Source organism: Notamacropus eugenii, chromosome 2, assembly GCF_028372415.1.
Source record: "Notamacropus eugenii isolate mMacEug1 chromosome 2, mMacEug1.pri_v2, whole genome shotgun sequence".
NCBI classification, from domain to species: domain Eukaryota; kingdom Metazoa; phylum Chordata; class Mammalia; order Diprotodontia; family Macropodidae; genus Notamacropus; species Notamacropus eugenii.
In genome coordinates this window covers 57,086,578-57,104,344 of record NC_092873.1, presented here as the reverse complement: position 1 = coordinate 57,104,344, position 17,767 = coordinate 57,086,578, and the positions used below count along the sequence as shown (strand labels likewise).

General features: G+C 54.1%; 3 protein-coding genes across 9 annotated transcripts in view; 1 reads left to right on the top strand and 2 right to left on the bottom strand.

The window, feature by feature from the left end:
- Window positions 1–45: 45 nt before the first annotated feature.
- Window positions 46–3,777, bottom strand: ALG3 (ALG3 alpha-1,3- mannosyltransferase). 4 transcript variants are annotated; one of them, XM_072640456.1, is made up of 9 exons: window positions 3,532–3,777; window positions 2,646–2,745; window positions 2,406–2,553; window positions 1,741–1,901; window positions 1,193–1,313; window positions 811–1,016; window positions 632–707; window positions 405–550; window positions 46–315 (listed from the first exon to the last, which is right to left on the bottom strand). In XM_072640456.1, exons 1-9 carry the CDS (start codon window positions 3,740–3,742, stop codon window positions 144–146), a joined length of 1,341 nt encoding a protein of 446 aa, XP_072496557.1. In that variant the 5' UTR covers window positions 3,743–3,777; the 3' UTR covers window positions 46–143. The 4 variants fall into 4 exon arrangements, with proteins under 4 accessions (XP_072496557.1, XP_072496558.1, XP_072496560.1 ...); XM_072640457.1 differs by having other exon boundaries at window positions 1,809–1,901; window positions 3,569–3,770; XM_072640459.1 differs by having other exon boundaries at window positions 3,569–3,765.
- A 2,381-nt stretch (window positions 3,778–6,158) lies between these two features.
- ECE2 (endothelin converting enzyme 2) overlaps window positions 6,159–17,767 on the top strand; it is a 47,488-nt gene continuing 35,879 nt past the window's right edge. Inside the window, exons 1-3 of one of the 3 annotated variants that reach the window (XM_072640454.1) lie at window positions 6,159–6,447; window positions 11,456–11,739; window positions 12,284–13,126. In XM_072640454.1, coding sequence (XP_072496555.1) covers window positions 6,270–6,447; window positions 11,456–11,739; window positions 12,284–12,571 — 750 coding nt within the window. In that variant the 5' untranslated portion in view covers window positions 6,159–6,269 and the 3' untranslated portion in view covers window positions 12,572–13,126. Of the gene's footprint in view, window positions 6,448–11,455; window positions 11,740–12,283; window positions 13,127–17,767 lie in introns of those variants that run through there. The other 2 variants (XM_072640455.1, XM_072640451.1) reach the window with 2 other exon arrangements.
- CAMK2N2 (calcium/calmodulin dependent protein kinase II inhibitor 2) lies at window positions 13,474–16,813 on the bottom strand. 2 transcript variants are annotated; one of them, XM_072640460.1, is made up of 2 exons: window positions 16,631–16,813; window positions 13,474–14,547 (listed from the first exon to the last, which is right to left on the bottom strand). In XM_072640460.1, the coding sequence occupies exon 2, from the start codon at window positions 14,410–14,412 to the stop codon at window positions 14,056–14,058; it is 357 nt and encodes a 118-aa protein (XP_072496561.1). In that variant the 5' UTR covers window positions 14,413–14,547; window positions 16,631–16,813; the 3' UTR covers window positions 13,474–14,055. The 2 variants fall into 2 exon arrangements, with proteins under 2 accessions (XP_072496561.1, XP_072496562.1); XM_072640461.1 differs by lacking the exon at window positions 16,631–16,813 and adding an exon at window positions 15,155–15,833.

The window sequence follows — 17,767 nt, the reverse complement described above, 5'->3', positions numbered from 1 at the left end:
GGGGGTGGGGGAGGGGGTTGCAAGGGGAGGCTGACACAGCAGAAGGCAGATGGCATGGGGCTTTATTGGGGATGTGTCTTTACAGACGCTCCCAAAGTCTGAGCGGGGGCCACGAGGCTGCGGGAACTTGAGGTGGCAAGAGCTCACGAAGTCTTCTTGCTGGGCTCAAAGGGCTGGGAGTCCTCAGGGAGGGACCTGGAGCTGAGCCACAGCTGCAGCAAGATGACAGCATGACAGAGGTGGAGGGCCATGGAGCTACAGGGTGTAGAGGGGTAGGTGTTCCAGGAGAGCTCGATGAGGCCAAGCACCAGTAACCTGGGGAGGAGAAGCAGAGGGAGGGAGGCAGGCAGGCGGGCACCCTTGGGAACTCCTGTCCAGTCCTCCCACACTGGGCTGGGACCTACCTGAGCAGGTGTGTGAGCCAGCGTGAGGGAGTGGCCCACAGGAGGTAGGGCAGCGTGTGAAAGTACCAGACATAGAACTGGTAGTGGAGCGAGCGGCTGAAGCAGACGCCAATGAAATTAGAGGTGAAAAGAACAGAGACTATCTGTGTGGGTGGTCAAGGCTAAGGTGGAGAGGGATGCTGTGGCTGCCCGCCTCCCCCCCCCAGGCCCAACTGGCAAAGGATATGATTGGCGGTGAGGGGCCGGCCAGGGGGTTTCCTCTTGGAGGGCTCTTTCAGGAGGGAAAGGAGGCTTTCTCCTGACCTGGGGAAGGAAGACTGACTTGACCATCCCCTTCCCCCTTCTACTCCTCTGTCCCCCACTGGTGACCCTGCCCTGAAAGGGCAGCCCAGGGGCTTCAGTGTACCTGGGCCACCTGCAGAAGGCAAAGAGCGCCAGCAGACTCAGGTGGGCTGCCAGCAGCGCCAGATGGAAGGCTCGACTCAGGAAGAGCGCCTCAGGCAGGAACCTCCAGTTCACTGTCCAGCGGAAGAGGAACTGCCGGCCAAGGTCAAAAGAACGGGACAGGTAGCCAGCTGGGTTCTCCAGAAGGAAGGGCAAGCCCAGGACGACCTGGAGATGGACAGAATGCTTCGGTGGGCTGCCTAAGGGACAGTGGGAGCCCTCCTGAAGGGAGGTGCAGAGCAGGGTCTGGAGCTGCTCTGGAGGAGCCCAAGAGGCCAGAAAGGAATTCCTTTTAGAAGAACGGGGAGGGGCTATAGTCAGCAAGAGGAGAACGGGTAGCATACCTGCAGGAGGGCACAGATGCCCAACTTGGGAAGGGCCCCACGGAGGCCAAATTGAGAAAGGAGAAGAAAGAGCAGCCCAGGCGCGAAGAGCAGTATGTTCATCTTAACTGACACAGCCAGACTGGGGCCCATTTACAAGGAGAGATTGGAGTCAGTGTCAGGGCCCCCAAGGCCTCCCAGACCCTCCTTCCACCTCCCACATGGACAGCTGGCCAAAGGCCCCACTTCCCTACAAACTTCCATGGACACATGTTACGGAGCCCTTCCCCCTCCCCAATCACATGCCAGGCTCTGTTCAGGAAGGGCTGGAAGGAAGCTTCATCCCCTACCTAACCCAAGGCCCATGAGAGAGGATGGGAAAGAGATGGCAGGAAGGGCGAGGGGAACAAGGGGAGGGTGCCCATCGCTCTTAACACTGCTGCAGGGACATGCTCCCCAAGCTCCAAGCCCCCTAAGCGGCTGGTCTCTCCCTCTCCTGCAGGAGGAGGGGGAGACGGAAGGGGACTAGGAAGGTGGGCAAGATTTGGGCAGGGATAGAAGGTTTGGACCTGAAGCAGCCACACCCCCAGCCCCAGCGATGGGACAGTAGGAGGTTAATACTGAGGAAGAGCAGGACCATGGCCACCGGGTCATTGAAAAGCCGCAGCACGAAGATGGAGTGGACCCGGTATGACGCACAGCACATGAAGAAGAAGACGAAAGGAGGAACCTGGAAGGGGTAGGAGAAGGGTCAGGACCCTAGAGCCCCCAGCACACACACCCTTGCCCCACTGTTGTCCCTAGAAAATAATCGCCCACCATCACTGTCCCTCCTCAGAGGGCTGCTGACACACACACACACATGCACATGTGTGTGTGTGTACATGAAAGTGTGTATTTATAAGAATGTATGAGTGTATGTGTGAGTGCATGTGAGTGTATGTGTGTATGTATATGAGTGTGTGAGAGGTGTGTGGGTACATGTATGTGTGAGTGTGCTGTATGTATGTGTTCGTATGTGAAAGTGTATATTTGTATGCATGTGTAGGTATGTGTGAGGATGTGTGTGAGTGTGTGTGTACAAGGAATGAGTGTGTAGGTACTTTGTTAAATGCTTCATTAAAGGTCAGGAGCTGAGTGGAAGACAAAGCCAGCTCAGCAGCTCTCTTGGCAAAGGCAGAGCTTTCCAAGCCTCTCTCTGAGCATGTTTCAGATTGGGGGAAGGGGCCCTCACCCTCCTTGTCTGGCTATAGATTCGGAAGACCAGTAGCAGTGTGGCGAGGTAGAGGCCCAGGAAGATGTGCTGGGCCAGGCGGATGTCCGTGCCTCGGCTTGTGGCGTAGTACAGCCCCATGAAGATGTAGACAAAGCCTGCGGGGTAGCTGGGGGAAGAGGGCAGACACAGGCCCCGTGAGTCCCAACTGTTGCCCACCTGGACCTCACTTCCCGCACCCCTTGTCAGCCCCACACTCACACAAGGGGCCCGGTATCGCCTCTGAGTTGAGTGTAGTCGTAGGTGCCATTGATGACCCCCTCCACTTCTGCCATGTAGGCTTTCCAGTCAATTTCTGTGTCTGAGAGAACAGGGAGAAGGGAAGCTCATCAGATCAGATTCGGAGGTGAGAGGGGCTTCCCTTTTACAGGCTAAGAAACTGAGGGAAGGGCCTCAGGCTCCTGGTCTAAACTTTCCAAAGCACAAAGTGCTGGAAAAAAGGCAACTGTGTGTCAGAAACTACTGGGCGCATGAAACAGGTTTCCTTTTTTAAGACCACCCAGAGCACACCAGGAGCCTACGTCCCCCCTAAGCACGGGCAGCCCAGGCCTGCCATCACCTCCTTTCTCTGTCTGAGCCTGGCTGCATCTCCATCTTGGAGGTCCCCAGCCTCCTTTTCCTCTGAGGTCCCGAGAATTGCTCCCACCCCAGTGAGAGGGCCTGGGCTCTCAAACTTAGCACCTCTTCGACCTCAGGCCAGCCTCAGTTTCCTCATCTGTTCTTCAATAAAATTCATTTCTCCAGCCCTTTAGGGCTGACAAAACATCTTCCCCATATGGAGGTCGTGAGAGTATGATTGATCCCATTTCGCAGACGTGGGAAACTGAGGCTCAGAGAGGATAGGGATTTGCTTAGGGTGCCACGCATGGATAGTGTTAGAGTCAGCATTTGAACCCGTATAGTCTGGATCCGTGGGTCTAAATCCCTAGAGAGCCTAAGAGTCCTCCACCAGGCCTCGGCCCCGCCCCTCACCCCATCAATTTCAGGCCCCGCCCCTTAAGCGCCTGCCCTCCCCAATCCTAGGCTTCAGCCCAGCTTCAGGCCCCGCCCCTCCTCCCGGCCCCGCCTCTCCCCGCCCGTCACTCACAGGCCACCCTGCGTATGACCCAGTGGTTGATGCCCACCTCCGCCAGGCAGAGGCAGGCGGCCACGAGCGGCGTGTAGCGCGGCTCCAGGAGCAGCAGCCGCCGCTCCTGCCACGCCCGCTTCAGCGGCGCCGGTCCCAGGCCCAGCCCCCAACTCGCGCCGGAGCCGGCCCCGGTCCCGGCCGGGCCCCGCTTCCGTAGCCCCGCCGCCATCTTTCCGGCGCGCCGCCTAACCCGGTCCTCCCCTGCCGCCGGAAACCAGAGCCCGTCCCTCCCAGGTTCCGGCGCTCCCCTTGAGTGCGCCTGCGCGGCCGGCCTAGCCCCTCCTCTCGAGCTCCGCCTCCCGAGCCTTAGCCCAGCCCTGAGACGTGGGAGCGCTCAGTCCCTTTCCCCAGCTGCCTGCTGGCGGGCGGGGGTAGATCTGACTTTAGGTCAGACTCTGCCTTCACTGGGCCTGCTCTGTGACCTTGGGCGACCCCTTAATCTCTCTGAGCCTGGGGCTCCTCATTTGTTTGAGAAAAACCAAAACAAAAACCAGTCCTTGGACAAAATGATGTGCAGTCCTCTTTATTACGTATATATAGTACACGGATCCCATGCTTCCTGACCCATCCCAGCTGTCCAAAGGGCATCTCTCATCGTCTTATCTGGTGGCACCTGGCCATGTGGTGTTTCTCCTAGGAGAAAGTAAACCACTTGAAGGCAGAAGCTTTCATTTTTGTGACTGGACACCTGAGACTGCTGTCCATCTGTGGGCATTTTGGGTTTGCTTAGCTCCATTAGATGTTCCTTGAGGACTCTAGGTTTTTGCTTTTATTGTAACCCTACTTGGTTGTTGTCCTTTGTTCTGGAAGAAGAGCCAAATGACATCACTAAGTTAGAGTCAAGCCTCCAAATGGCTGATCAGACCAATACAGAATGCTTACCACAGGTCGGGTACAAATAGTCCGTGTGAGCATTTGGGGTGGATTCTCTAAATTTGTGCCTCTCACATTTCTTTGGAGCTACTTCAATTCTGCTTTGCTTGTAAAGCACAGCACCTTTTCTCATATGGGCATGTGATGGTGGGTAGTCCTGTGCCAGTGTCTCCCATGTCACACAATCAATTCCAAAGTTCTTCAGAGAGATCTTGAAAATGTCCTTGTATCAAGTCTTCTGACCTCCATGTGAGTGCTTGCCCTGTGTGAGTCCTGCCACTGGACTGTGATGACTTTGGAAGAGAGAATGAGGTCAACCTTCATGCAATTCTGCCTTGATGAAGTCTAATTTACCCGCGAGCCAAAAGATGTCACTTCTTTTACTATTTTTACTTACCTCAAAGTCCTGTGATGATGGGTAAGTGACTAAGTAGCAGATTCAGATACACTCCAAGCTGAAGTCACAACCCTGCACACAGGGCAGCCCAGGTCGTGGAGGTCATCTTCTTACTGAAAGTAGCAGTACAATTTTGCAGCTCCCTGGATGACTGAACAGCTTCTTTAAGGATCAAATTGCTTCGGATCCCTACTGTTTACTGAAGGGACTAGTATGAGATGAATGGATGTGATGGGGTGGTGAGACCCGGAGCCAGAAAAGGAAAAGGCTGTGTCTTTGAAAGCAGCCCAGCCCCTGAACTTTCACACATGTTTCAGCAGCCCAGAACACTGGCATCTCACCTAAAGCATATGACCCACTCCAACTCACCTTGGTTATTTAATCTGCTTGCCACTCCTTAATCCCATTCTGATTTTCCCAGATCTTTCTGTATGAAAGTATCAATCTTACCCCATTAAATGACTCAGATTCTTAAAATATGGCCTTGTATTGGTGTCACAAATAATGCAGATTCCCTAGGAGTCTGGCCTGTTTCTAATGGGGTAACAATAGACTCACTACTTGGACTGAAAGAAGGCTTGAGTGGTGGAAATTTTTTGAGGCAGATTCCCACCCTGTACCCTTGCATTTTGGGGTTCTTAGAACCCCTAGATTGATACAGATAAACAGACAAACAGACAGACTAGATAGAAAGGTAGACAAATGATAGATCTAAATGGATAGGTACACAGGTAAGTCGATAGATAGATACCTGGAAAAAGTATGTATTAAGCCTTTACTACATGACAGGCAAGAGTGCTTAATGCTGAATGAATGAATTTCAACTTACATATGAGGAAGCTGAGATGCCCAGAAAGAAACATTCCCAGAGTCATAGGCTACTAAGTAGCAGAGGCAATTCTAGATCTTGTTTGTATATTTCTCCTTTGATTGGTATTCTGGAAGGGAAGGGCTGTTTTTATTCATTTTTATAACAGAAAAAGTCTAAAGCCTAAACCAGCGCTGGCTGAGCGACTCTGGAGACTGCAGTGCGGCTCCAGTGCCAACACCTGCATTTCCCTGGTTTTAAGTACGTGTCACTTTCTAGGGAAGGGCGGTGCTCGGCTGGAAGTGGTAGTTGAGGGCCAGTAAAGCGGTTTCCAAGCCGGCAGGTCGTGCCCGTAGTACTTTTCCCCAACACGGAAGTTCCACGTGTTTCTGATGAATAAGCGTCGGGGGTAGGCGGAAGCTGGAGGCGGTGACTCTAGGCTCGAAGCTCTAATTGACAGCTAGCAGGTTAGGCTCCGCCCCAATCAGAGAAGTACCGCCTCGGGATTACCATCTCTGACTCCAATTGACCGAGGTTCGGTCTAGGCCCCGCCTCCTCTCCACTCCAATTGGCTACTGCCCACTCCAGACCTCCAGACCGCACCTCCAGACGTATAGCATGGCTTCTTCGCCGCCGCTCCCCAAGAAGAACTCAGAGTACCGGGAGGCCCAGTACTGGGACGAGCGCTACCGGCACGCGCTGGACACTGCCCCCTTTGAGTGGTTCGGCGACTTCGAGGCCTTCCGAGACCTCTTAGAGCCCGAGCTGCACCCGAACGACCGGATCCTGGTGCTGGGTATGTCCCCGTGCGGCTTCCAGGCGGGCGGGCGGGGGCGGGGAGAATGGGCGGTGATTATGTAAACTAGGGGGCGTGGCCAAGAGAACAAATGTCTCCGTCGAGGGGGCGGGGCCAAAGGAAATAAGATTGGCATGTGAATCGGACTGGACAGAGCTAAGTCACCTCCGGGGGGGGTGATACGTGGGCGGGGGCCAAGGGAGCGCTTAATTAGATGGGGGCTGGCTTGGAAGCCAAGGGATGGAGTTGAAGAGTGTGGGAGGGGATAAGAAGGGAACAGGGATTAAGGTAGGGTTGGGGGAGGGAAGAGGGAGTTGTGGGGGGCCAAGGGGAGAGAGGACCGAAGGATCAGGGACTAAAGAAGATTTGAGGGGTCAGCTAGGTAGTCAGTGCACACAGCGCTGGGCCTGGAATCAGGAAAACTCATCTTCCTGAGTTTAAATCTGGCCTCAGATGCTTTCTTGCTGTGTGACCCTGGGCAAGTCACTTAACCCTGTTGCCTCAATTTCCTCATGTGTAAAAAGAGCTAGAGAAGGAAATGGCAAAACCCTCCAGTAGCTTTTTCAAGAAAATCCCAAATGGGGTCACAAAGAGTCAGACAGACTGAAAACGGCTGAACAACAACAAAGAGTGGGACTGAGAGGTCAGGTAGTAAGGGAAGTTTGAGAGGGTCAAGGAGGAAAAGGGGTTATAGGAAGTCAGTGAGGAAGGAGGTTGGAGGGGTCAGGGAAGAAGAGGGTAAAGGAGTATCAAGGAAGTGAGAAGAACTAAGGAGTGGTCTGGGAGGGAGGGGAAGACAGGAAAGGAGGGAGATAGGCTGAGGAGATTGAGATGGAATAGAGAAATGGAGTCAGGGAGGGGAGGAAAGTATCATTCTATCTAAGGGGCTTGTTTGGGGGCGGGGTGAGGATTTTGTGTTGAACCTCCCCAGATACTGGCAGTGAAAACAAAATAAAACCTTGTAATCTACCTCAGGTCAGGCCCCTAGGGAGCTCCACTGGCAGAAGCAGACACCCATCAGACCCTGCCCCAAGTAGGGGAGGCCATCCCCAGTGACCCAGACTCTCTAAGGGAAATCAGAGCCCTTCTAGCTGGCTACAGTTGGAGAACTAGCTCCATTTAGTTGGGGGCCTCCCAGCTTAGGAAGGGTGTGGACAAGCTAGAGTATCCTGAAGGGGGGACCAGCATGGTGAGGGCCAAAGTCTAGATCAGGCCAAAGGAAGATCAGTTGAAAGCATTGGTGATATTTAATCCGGAGAAGTCCTAGAGACTTGAAAGGAAAGTCAGAGGTCATCTGGTCCAAACGGTAACAGATATCCTCACTACAAGATTCTTGAAAATAGGTCATCCAACTTTGACTTGAATACTTCCAGTGATAGGGGAATCACTACCTAATAAGACAGCCTGTCTACTATGTGTAGTGAGTGGATAATGTTTTGGTTTTGGAGTAGGGAAATCCTCTATCATGGACTGGATGTGAATCTTACCTCAGATACTTACTAGCTGAGTGACCCAGGGCAAATCACAACCTCACTGAGGCTGTTTCCTTATTAGTGAAATAAGCTGGAGAAGGAAAAGGCAAACAACTGCAGTATTTTTGCCAAGAAAACCCCAAGTGGGCTCACGAAGAGTTGAACACGACTGAAAATGACTGACAACAAAATAGGAATAGTAATAAATTGACTTGGGACCTTGTGTATAGGAGAGGCAGCATGATACCATGGCACCTGGCTTCAGCTCAGACCCCTGAAGACTTGTGGCCATTTAACCCCTCAGGCCCTCTGTTTTCTCTTTGGAAAAGTGAGGGGGTTTTCATGGATAGCCTTTGAGGCCCTTTCCAGTTCTGAATTTATGATCTTTTGCATCTCTGTGGCCAACACCCATTCCAGGCCTCTGTTTCCCTATCTGCTTTCACACTCACCCATGCTACTTTGTCATTTCTAAATATTTCTAGGCTTCTCTCTCTAGGCTCCCGCCAATGTAAGAGACTCAGCTCTCTAGTGTATGTGACCCACTAGTGTTTTCCTTCACCCTGCCTTCTTGAGCATAGTTTAATGGATGGAGTATACTACATGCTGACAGCTAGTCTTGGGAGGAGCAACGTGATCACTCCCCAGCCCCATTCAAATGAGGCTTGGTTTTCCTTAAAAGATGCCTGTAACACCTCCCTGATACATACCAAGTTAGTAACAGCATTGAGGAAGGAAGGGAGAGAGGGAGAGAGGAAGGCCGGAAAAGAAGGAAGAAGGGAGGAAGGGAGGGAGGGAGGGAAATTGGTCCTGCATGAGTGGTACATCTCTTTCATAATATCCTAAGATCATTCACACACACATTCTTGGGTCTTTGAAAATCAGAATGTTTGCTCTTCTCTAATCCAGTGGCCTCTCTCCCATGATATTTCAAGGATCTGTGGCTCAGCCCATCTCTGTCAGGTCATTAAGCACCCCGGTGTGTATTGTGTCAGACTGCCTGGTCACTAGAACTCATTATACTCCTGGTCACAGCCTCACCTAGCTTGTTTTTATTCATCATTAGCCATTATTTTTGGTTTGGACTTGTAGTTTTCCTTCCTAACAGGTAAAGAAGCCCCACCTACCAATGCAGATCCAAAGTTGTTCTTGTACACAGACTCACAAGCTGGAGCAGAAAGGGATTAAGTGATTTGCCCAAAGGCACTTGAACCCTATGAGGCAACTAGGTCTATAGAGTTGCTGAACATGAAAATGAATCCTACCTCAAATGCTTACTAGCTGCGTTACCCTAGGCAGGTCACCTAACCTTTCCGTGCCTCAGTTTCCTCATTTGTAAAGTTGGGATAATAATAGCAATTACTTTATGAGGTGGTTGTGAGGATCAAGCAAGGGAAGATACATAAAGCACTTTGCAAATCCTAAAGATCCCATAAATGTTAGCTATTATTATTAGTGTGTGTCAGAGATGGGACATGAACTCAGTTCAGTCTGACTCTGTGGTCACCTCTTAACTAATTATTTTTTCATTCATTTTAGTCAGAAGTTGGTTGTCCTCGGCAGAGAAATCAGATGAAAAGTGATGGTGGCTAGTTCTGCCTTCTTAGCCTCAGGTTTCATTAGCCCCTCCTCTGCCTTTATTTAGAGGACTTGTTTCTTCGATTCTCCTGTCTCCAAGGTAACTTCGGAAGAGCTTTTGAAGTGTCTGTGTATTGCCAGTCTTGGCTCATTCTAGGCTCTAGTGCCTCTGAATCTATTTATTCCTAGAGGACTGTCCCCTGGGCCATCCTCCACTGCCTGTCCTTGCCTCCATTCTAGTCTAGATTTCTATTCTGTGGATGCCTAGAAAACCTGACTTTGCCGATGAACCTCCTGGGTAGCTGTGGCGGACTCTTCTTAGGGCTTCCTGTCTTCCTCATCAGAATGATTTCTGTTTGTGTTTCCAGAGTTTCCCTTTTAAGTTCCCACTTACTTCCCTTGTGGACCAATGTCCCCTGTACCACTAGAGGCCTTTACCTCCTCCCCAGCTTTCTCCTGAGTCTTTTGGAACTTGCCCCTCCCAAATTGCTGGTGCACATCAGGCAGGGCTCAGCTTTCTTTCCTTTCTCTGTCATGGACTTGCTGCTTCTCCTTGGTGGTCACAGTCAGGTCCAGAGTAGCTAGCCCCTTCATTTCTTCCACCATTTGAAACACATGGTTATCCGTACTTCGAGTCAAGAATTTATCAGCCCTCCTGCTTTTGTCAGAGAGAGAAAGAGCATGTCAGCTGTGCCCTGGATTGATGAAGGGCCCTCCCACTCCCCACAGCAGCATGCCTCTGGACCAGCTGCATCACTTCCTTCTGAACAGGAATGCTCTCATATACTCATATTTGGGCCCCTCTGTTACCAACACCATCATCATTATCATCACCATGGAGCACTTTCAGGCTTATGAGGCACTTTACCTAAATCATTCCATCCCCACAATAGCCTTGACTGGTAGGTGCTATGATCACCCCCATTCTACAGATGAGGAAGCTGAGGCACCAGAAGGTAAGTGACTTGCCAGGATCACCCAGCTAAGAAGTAACTGAATCAGGATTCAAACTTCAGTCTTTCTGACACTAAATTTTAGCTGCCTCCTGTAACTCTCTACCAAGTTCCCTGGCCCCTTGGGTTCCTGGATTTTTTCCCCTGAGTGTATATTCTAGAGAGGTGGAAGCTTCCAGACAATCAGAACTGCCTCAGGAGGCCAGGGATGTTGTGGAGAGGGAGATCCAGTTTGGGGTGGAGTGGGACTGAAAGCTTCTGAGATCCTTTCCAATCCGATTCCCTAATCCCAGTGAGGCCCCTCCCTTCATCCCCCCATCCCTTACTTCTCTCTCTTCCCTCCTACCTTGTATTTCCATAGCTCTATACATCGTAGATTCTAAGTTCCTTGGGAGCTGTACTATCATATCTCTGGCATCTAGCTCAGTGCTGGGACACAGGCTGGCAGAAGGGAGTTGTTTGGTCCCTGGAGCCCAGAGGTACAGGGAGGGGGTGGGCAGGTCGTGTTGGGGCTCAGCAGAGCCTGCCCTTCTCACTCTAGTACATAGCTGTCAAACTTTCCCCAAGGCTGAGGAAGGGAACCTGTGGCCTCAAGGCCTCATTCAAAGGGCCACACTTGAGGGCTTAGAGGACCACATGGGCTTCCTTTCTCCAGGAAAGCTGAGGGAGTTCTTGGACCAAGTACTCTCTTTCTTCCCGAGTCTCTCCACGCTGTCCATCAGTGCTGGCTGGGGTAGCCTCTAGAGGATTAGGGAGATACCCAGAGCTGATCCCTTGATCCTGTTACTGAGGCTAATGCTGATTAAAGGAAACCTGATCCCTAAGAAACAGTGCTGGTGGAAGACCTCCAGCTCAGACAAGGGAGCATGCCAAACCAAGAACCTGCCTTTGGGGGGGCCAATCTCCCACCTCCTAAGGGTCAGGCTTGGAGCTGAGAAGGACCCAGGGTCTGAGCAGCACTTGGTAAGCAATTCCTCTCCCTTCCTTTTTTTTTCTCCTCCCCTATAGGCTGTGGGAACAGTGCCCTGAGCTATGAGCTTTTGTGTGGGGGCTTTCCCAATGTGGTCAGTGTGGATTACTCTCCAGTGGTGGTGGCCGCTATGCGGGACCGCTATGCCCATATACCCATGTTGCGCTGGGAGACAATGGATGCCCGAGCTCTCAGTTTCCCCAATAGCACCTTTGACGTGGTGCTAGAGAAGGGTACCCTGGATGCTCTGCTGGCTGGGGAACGAGACCCCTGGACGGTGTCCCCTGAGGGTATTCAGACTGTGGATAAAGTCCTCAGTGAGGTGAGATTAGGTAGAGGTAGTGAGTGCTGGTCTAACAAGAGTAGGGGTTAGAAGGTATCAGGGGTAGGGTGGGACAGGAAACAGAATAGGACTGTAAATAGCACTGGTCAAGAAACCAGGGTGCCTGGATTCCAGTTTCACCCGCCTGCTGAACAGCTGTGAAACCTTAGGCAAGTCTCTTCCCTTTCCAGGCCTCAGTGTCCTCATCTGTTAAAATGGGGAAGTGATGACCTTGGAAGTTCCTCAGCATCCCAAGGCAGAAAAGACAGAGCTTGGAGCCAAATAAGCTGGTTCTGTAAAAGTCTGACCCATGGGGGGCCTCAGTTGTTCAGTCTGAGCCTTGTATCTGCCAGGCAGGGCAGCATGGAACTGGGGAGTGGGCTAACTTGGGATTGAGCTCCATCACTGTCATTTCTCCCACCCGGCTTCTCTGCCCCCAGAGAAACTCTGGTGAAAGGCCAAGGTCAGTCAGGAAGAAAGAGGAAGGAATGGGGTGGGGCCAAAACCAGACCCCACTGATTGCTCATCCACCCCCCCTTTCTAGGTGAGTCGAGTGCTGACCCCTCAGGGCAGATTCATCTCACTGACAGCAGCGGCTCCCCACTTTCGTGTCAGGCACTACGCCCAGCCCGGCTATGGTTGGTCTCTTCGCCATGCATCTTACGGCAGTGGGTTCCACTTCTATTTCTACCTCATGCACAAGGGGGGTGAGCTGAGTCCAGCACAGCAAGCCTTGGGGGCCCGGCTGCATGCCCCTCCAAGCCCCCCACCTTCACCATGCTTCCTTCAAGACTCTGACAAGGAAGAATTCCTCAGTTCCATAGAGCTCTGAGGGCTGATTCTGGTCCAAAGAGACTGTGGGTGCTTTCCAAACTGCCTCTGCCCCCCCCCACCACAGCTGCCTTGGAAACTAAAAATCCTGACTCTGAATTGGGGTCTCTCCCAGGAACATTAACTGACTACAAGCAGTCGGGGTCCACCCTCTGGGTCTTGTGTACCCATTCTCGGGCTTCTCAGCTTTCTCAAGCTTGCCCACCGAACACCTTATCTCTTCTAGCAATCACTGGCTTCTTTCTGGATGAGGGGCCCCCCTCAGCAAGACTTCTGCATACTCAATATGGAAGATAGCAGAGTGAGGTCTCTGGGGATAGCAACATGGGTCACAAGTGGTTCCTTAAACTCTGCCCTCTCCAGCATGACTTAGGGAACAGAGTTCAGGAGACTTGGAGTCAGGCCCAAACTGGTCTTTGGCACCTTCTGGCTGTCAGTCCTCAGTATGTTCATCTGTAAGATGGGAATGGGAACACTGTAGTCCTTACTTTACAGGGGATTCTGAGGCTCAAATTAAGATCATGCCTGGAAATCCTTTGGCAAACTTTTAAAGAAAGCACTGTGCATGTGTGTTATTACGAGGTTGGGGGGGGGGGGGGGTCTCTGAGTGCTGCAGGCTGGAAAACTAAACCAGTGCTCCAAGGCTAAGATGACTTGGTGTTCCAGTATCCACTATGACTCACTATGAGTCAGACACTGGGGGCCTTGAAGGCAGTGGCTTCCAGAGCGTACCAGACCTGGGGGCTGAGAACAGGGTAGGCGTTAAGGTGAGGCATCCTCCTCACCTGACCAATCAGTCCCCCACCCTTTAACCTGCCTGAGCTCTGTAAGGGCAGGTGCCTAACTGAACTAGAGCCTAGAGCTAGGTAACCGAAGCTGGTCAGAGGCAGTAGCCAGACTATGCACAGTTCTGTATTTATTCACGAACTCCTGGTACAGTGAAGATAGGAGTGGGGGGAGAGGGGGGGAGAACGGGACATTTACAGTGGTGCATCCCTGGGGCCCCTTTGGCATCATCCCAGAGGCAGTGCATTCCCCAGGGACTGGGAGGAATGGGCTCCAAGGTGGAAAACAATGGGAACCCTCCTGAGGAGGGGGGCGGGGCTCCAGAACTCATCTAAAGGAGCTGGACAGACTGGCCGTGAGGGTACCAAGGTTAAGGAGAAGGGTTCCCGAGGTCATTGCCAAAAGCCTGAGACCATCCGCCAGGCGCGGACAATCTGTGGCCCAGACCAAGGGGGCTCTTGGAGAAGATCCAGTAAACAAAGAATCGGATATAAAAATACAAATGTGCTAAGGCAGACACCTTAGAAAGAGACTGCGGATGGGGACCCGCCAGACGCAGGGAGAGGGGAAGGGGAGAGCCTAGGTTGGGCTGGAGATGATGACCCCCTCCGGCTGGGTTCCGGCCGGAGGGGAAGCTCATGCATGCAAGATGCAGCCAAACGTCCCTGGGAAGAGCGGCCCGGAGGGACCCGTGTCCAGCTAGCTGCTTAGCTTGCAAACCGGCTGGAGGGAAGGGGCCGTGCGGGACAGGGCGCAGGGAATGAGCAGCGACAATGACATGTCCGTGGCACCGGGCGCCACGCGTTTCTGAGTCCGTTTCTGTGTGCGGGGTGGGGCCACGGCCCGAGTCCTAAAGTGCATGAGCGGGGCGGGCCGGGGGCCGGGCACTACAGGGGCTCCTGACCGGGCCGCGCCACCACCTTGGTGCTGAAGCGGACAGCTCCGGAGCAGTGAGCAGCGGCGGCGGCCCGGGCGGAGCCGCTGGGTCCTGAGGCCCCGGCCCGCTGGGGCTGAGGCTGGGCCGGGAGCCCGGGCCGGGGGCGCCGGCAGCTTCATCGCCGTCCTGCGCTCCGGGCCGTTCCGAGGCGGGAACCGGAGCCCGCGGACCAAGCCGGCGCGTCTACACTCCCGACGGCGGCTTCTCCCCCATTCCCTTCAGCACGTCATCTATCCGGTCATCCTCGATCACCACTGCGGAACAAACAGCGCTTCAGTCCCGCGCGGGCTCTGCGGCTTCGGAGCCCTCTTCCTCCCTCCCTCCCGGTTTCTGCAACCATAGATGCTCTCTCTAGCAGCCTGTCAGCCTGTCTGCATCAGACCTCTCCGCATCCCGCTTCTCAGCTGCCTACCCAGGGTCCGTAGCTTCCCAGGCTGCGCTCTCCCGACCCAAATGCATCCAACCCCGATCTTCCCCGCACCCCGCTCCCCGCCCCCAGCCAGCTTCCAACATCCCAACTCGGCTTCCAACCTCCTGGCTCAGTTCACTGTCCCTCCCATCTCTACAACTCCCTAGCAGGGAAGCAAGGCGGGCTCCAGGAGTCCCGGAGAATGGCGAAGGGAATGGGGGCACCAGGGAGATGGTGAAGGGCGCAGAGCTGCAGATGGGAGGGGACCGCTTTTCTTGCCCAGATCCAGGATCCGATCCCTGAGAGATCCCTGGAGCTGCGGTCGGAGCAGCCTAGCCTGGGGAATGGAGTAGGGTTGGATAGGAATGGGGAGCCGACTGACGGGGTGGGGAGGGGAGGCGTTCCTGGAGGCTGGTTTCTGGGTCAGGCGGGTGGGTCCCAGGCCTCCCTACCTCTCTTGGCCCGGCCGATCTGGCCCAGCTTAGGGGGCCGTTTGGCTTGGTTGCCCGCAAAGAAGGAGTTGGTATCCTGGAGGCGGCAGCTGAAGGAGAGATCTGAGCCCTCGGGGTCGGCGCCGAAGCGGCCCATCTTGTCCTCACTGTAGGGGAGGATTTCCGACATGGTGCAGTCTGGCTGTTAGGAGGACTGAGCGAGGACCACTGTGGGGTGTGTTGCGTGTGTGTCTGTGTGTGTGCCTCTGTGTGTGTGTGTATCTACGTGTGTGTGCGTATGTGTGTGCGTATGTGCGTGTGTGCGTGTGTGTGTGTGTGTGTGTGCAGCGCGGAGCGGAGCCGGGGGGCAGCCCGCCGTCTAGCTGGGAGCCGCGCCTCCTCGCCAGCCCTCCTCCTTCTCCCAGTCCAGAGTGAGTCGGGGGCCGGGGGAGCCCTACATCATAAGGAAAACCGGCGGAAGGATGAAGTCATGCGGCATCCGAGCCTGCCAAGGGGCAGTTGGGCTACCGTGCCCTCAATCTCCCCAGGCCGCTGGGCAGTCTGAACGGACTGAGAAGCTGGCGAGCGCCTAGGCAAGCTGGCGGGCGGGCGGGCAGGTGGGGGGCACGGCGCGGCAGAGCACAGGAGGCGGAGGCGGAGGCGGAGGGGGCGGCGAGTGCGCGAGCCGAATGACAATGAGAGGCCGGACTGCGGCAGAGCTCGGCGGGGCGGGGCCGGGCCAGATAGGGATGGCGGGTGGCCGCGGAGACTGGGGGGGGGTGGGGGGGGGGGGCGCAGCTAGAGAGATCCGTAGACGGGGATCATGGAAGCACGGAAAGGGAAAGGACACGGTGAGACCGGAGCCCTGGCCTGGTCCGGGTGCAAGCCCCACAATAGGGGGCAGGGGTGGCGGGGGAGTCACGCTGAAGCCATAGTCTCTCCCCTCCCCCCCGCCCCAGCCTCAGCTAGGACCCTGAAACACCCCTGCTCCGCTCCCCACCGGCTGAAGTCCGGACAGAATAACCCCGGCGTGGAGCCTACGGAGAGGGCCTAGCTAGGGCGAAATGGGACAAGGCCCTGACTGGGGGCAGGGCTGGGCTGGGGAGAGGGCAGGGTAAGCGCCAGGCATCCTGTTGGTTCTATTCTCCTTTTTCCTGTCTCCCTATCCAGCGTGCTCCCTCTTCTCTCTTCCCCAGGGGCCACGTGGGGGCAAGAAACCAGGGGGACTATTAGCCCTCCCCATCCCCAGCGTTGCTGAGCTACCGCCATCCTCCCTTGGCCCTCGGTGAGAGGATTCCTCTCAATGGCAGCGCCCCAGGACTCACACAGACCGCCAAGCCACAGTTTCATTGAGCTGGGGGTGGGGGAGGGGTGGGGAGCGGTGAGGAGCGCGCATCACTTGAGGTGGCTTCCACCCTTCCCTTGCCTCCACCCCTTCTCTCCCCAAGCTCTTTCCACATAGTCTAAGTAGCTGTCACCGTCAGCGGAATCGCTTACCATGCGTGACACGCAGGTGTGCACGTGGTGCTAGGCCTCTGGCGTCCTCTGCCAGCCTGCCCACCGCCTTCCTCCTCCCTAACAGCGTCACACCTGGCGTCCCCGCTGCCTAGGACACGCAGATCCACAGTGTCCCAGGCACAGGTCCGCTGTTATTACGAACAATGAGGAGAATCACAACACACTTCTAGGAAGTGCTGCCTCCCTCTACTCTCTGTTTGCATCATCAACTACCCGCCCTGGTTGGGTTGGCAGAGTTGAAAGACAGATCCCCATTTCACACATGCAGAAACTGAGTCTTAAGGGGACCCAATCATTTATCAGAGAGTCATAGAATTAGAGCTGATGATTCCTTAGGAACTATTTAGCCCAATCCTTTCCTTTTACAGATCAAGAAACTGAGATTCAGAGAAGGGAAAAAGCTTACCTGGTCATTTATAGGTAGAATCCGTATTTGAACCCAAGTCTTATGACCCCAAATCCCTTTCACACCATTGTAACCTTTCTATGGTTCCCGCAATAAGTAGAGGGCTGGAAGTCATGGACCCAGTACCGACTGAAAGTTTCTTGAGCTGTGTGACCCTGGGACTCTTCATTTCTTTGAGCCAAAGTTAAGCCAGCTTCTGGTTTCTTCGGCTCCCACATAGCCTCTGGGTCACCCTTTCTTCCTGCAGGTACAGAGGGAAGGCCTTTCCAGAGCATGCTGCCCCTCTGGGTCTCAGCCAGGAGGTCAAGTTTCCCAGCACAGTTTCCTGTTTAGCCCACTTCTAGAAACCTAGATCAGGGTTGAGGCTAAAATAGAGAAAAGGGCCTCACCATTAGCTGGAGGAAGTAGGTGGAGTTTGGGAGGCTGAGTGGGAAAACAGGCTGGCCCAGAGGAGGCCATTTTGGGACATTACTATCTGTGGGTGGCTGATTCTGACTTGAAGTCAAGCAGTGATGTTTATGAAGAGTCTACTGAAGACTGACCCCAGGTCTTCATGGAAAAAAAGGTTTTATCGATTCTCTTTTCTCTCTTTTAATCTCAACCTCACTTTTCCATGGCTCTCCCCTTTGTGTAACAAGTACAAGCCAAGTCTGGAAATGCATGCCTTATTGTGTACATGTAGTCACCACCTCTCTGCCAAAACAGGAGAC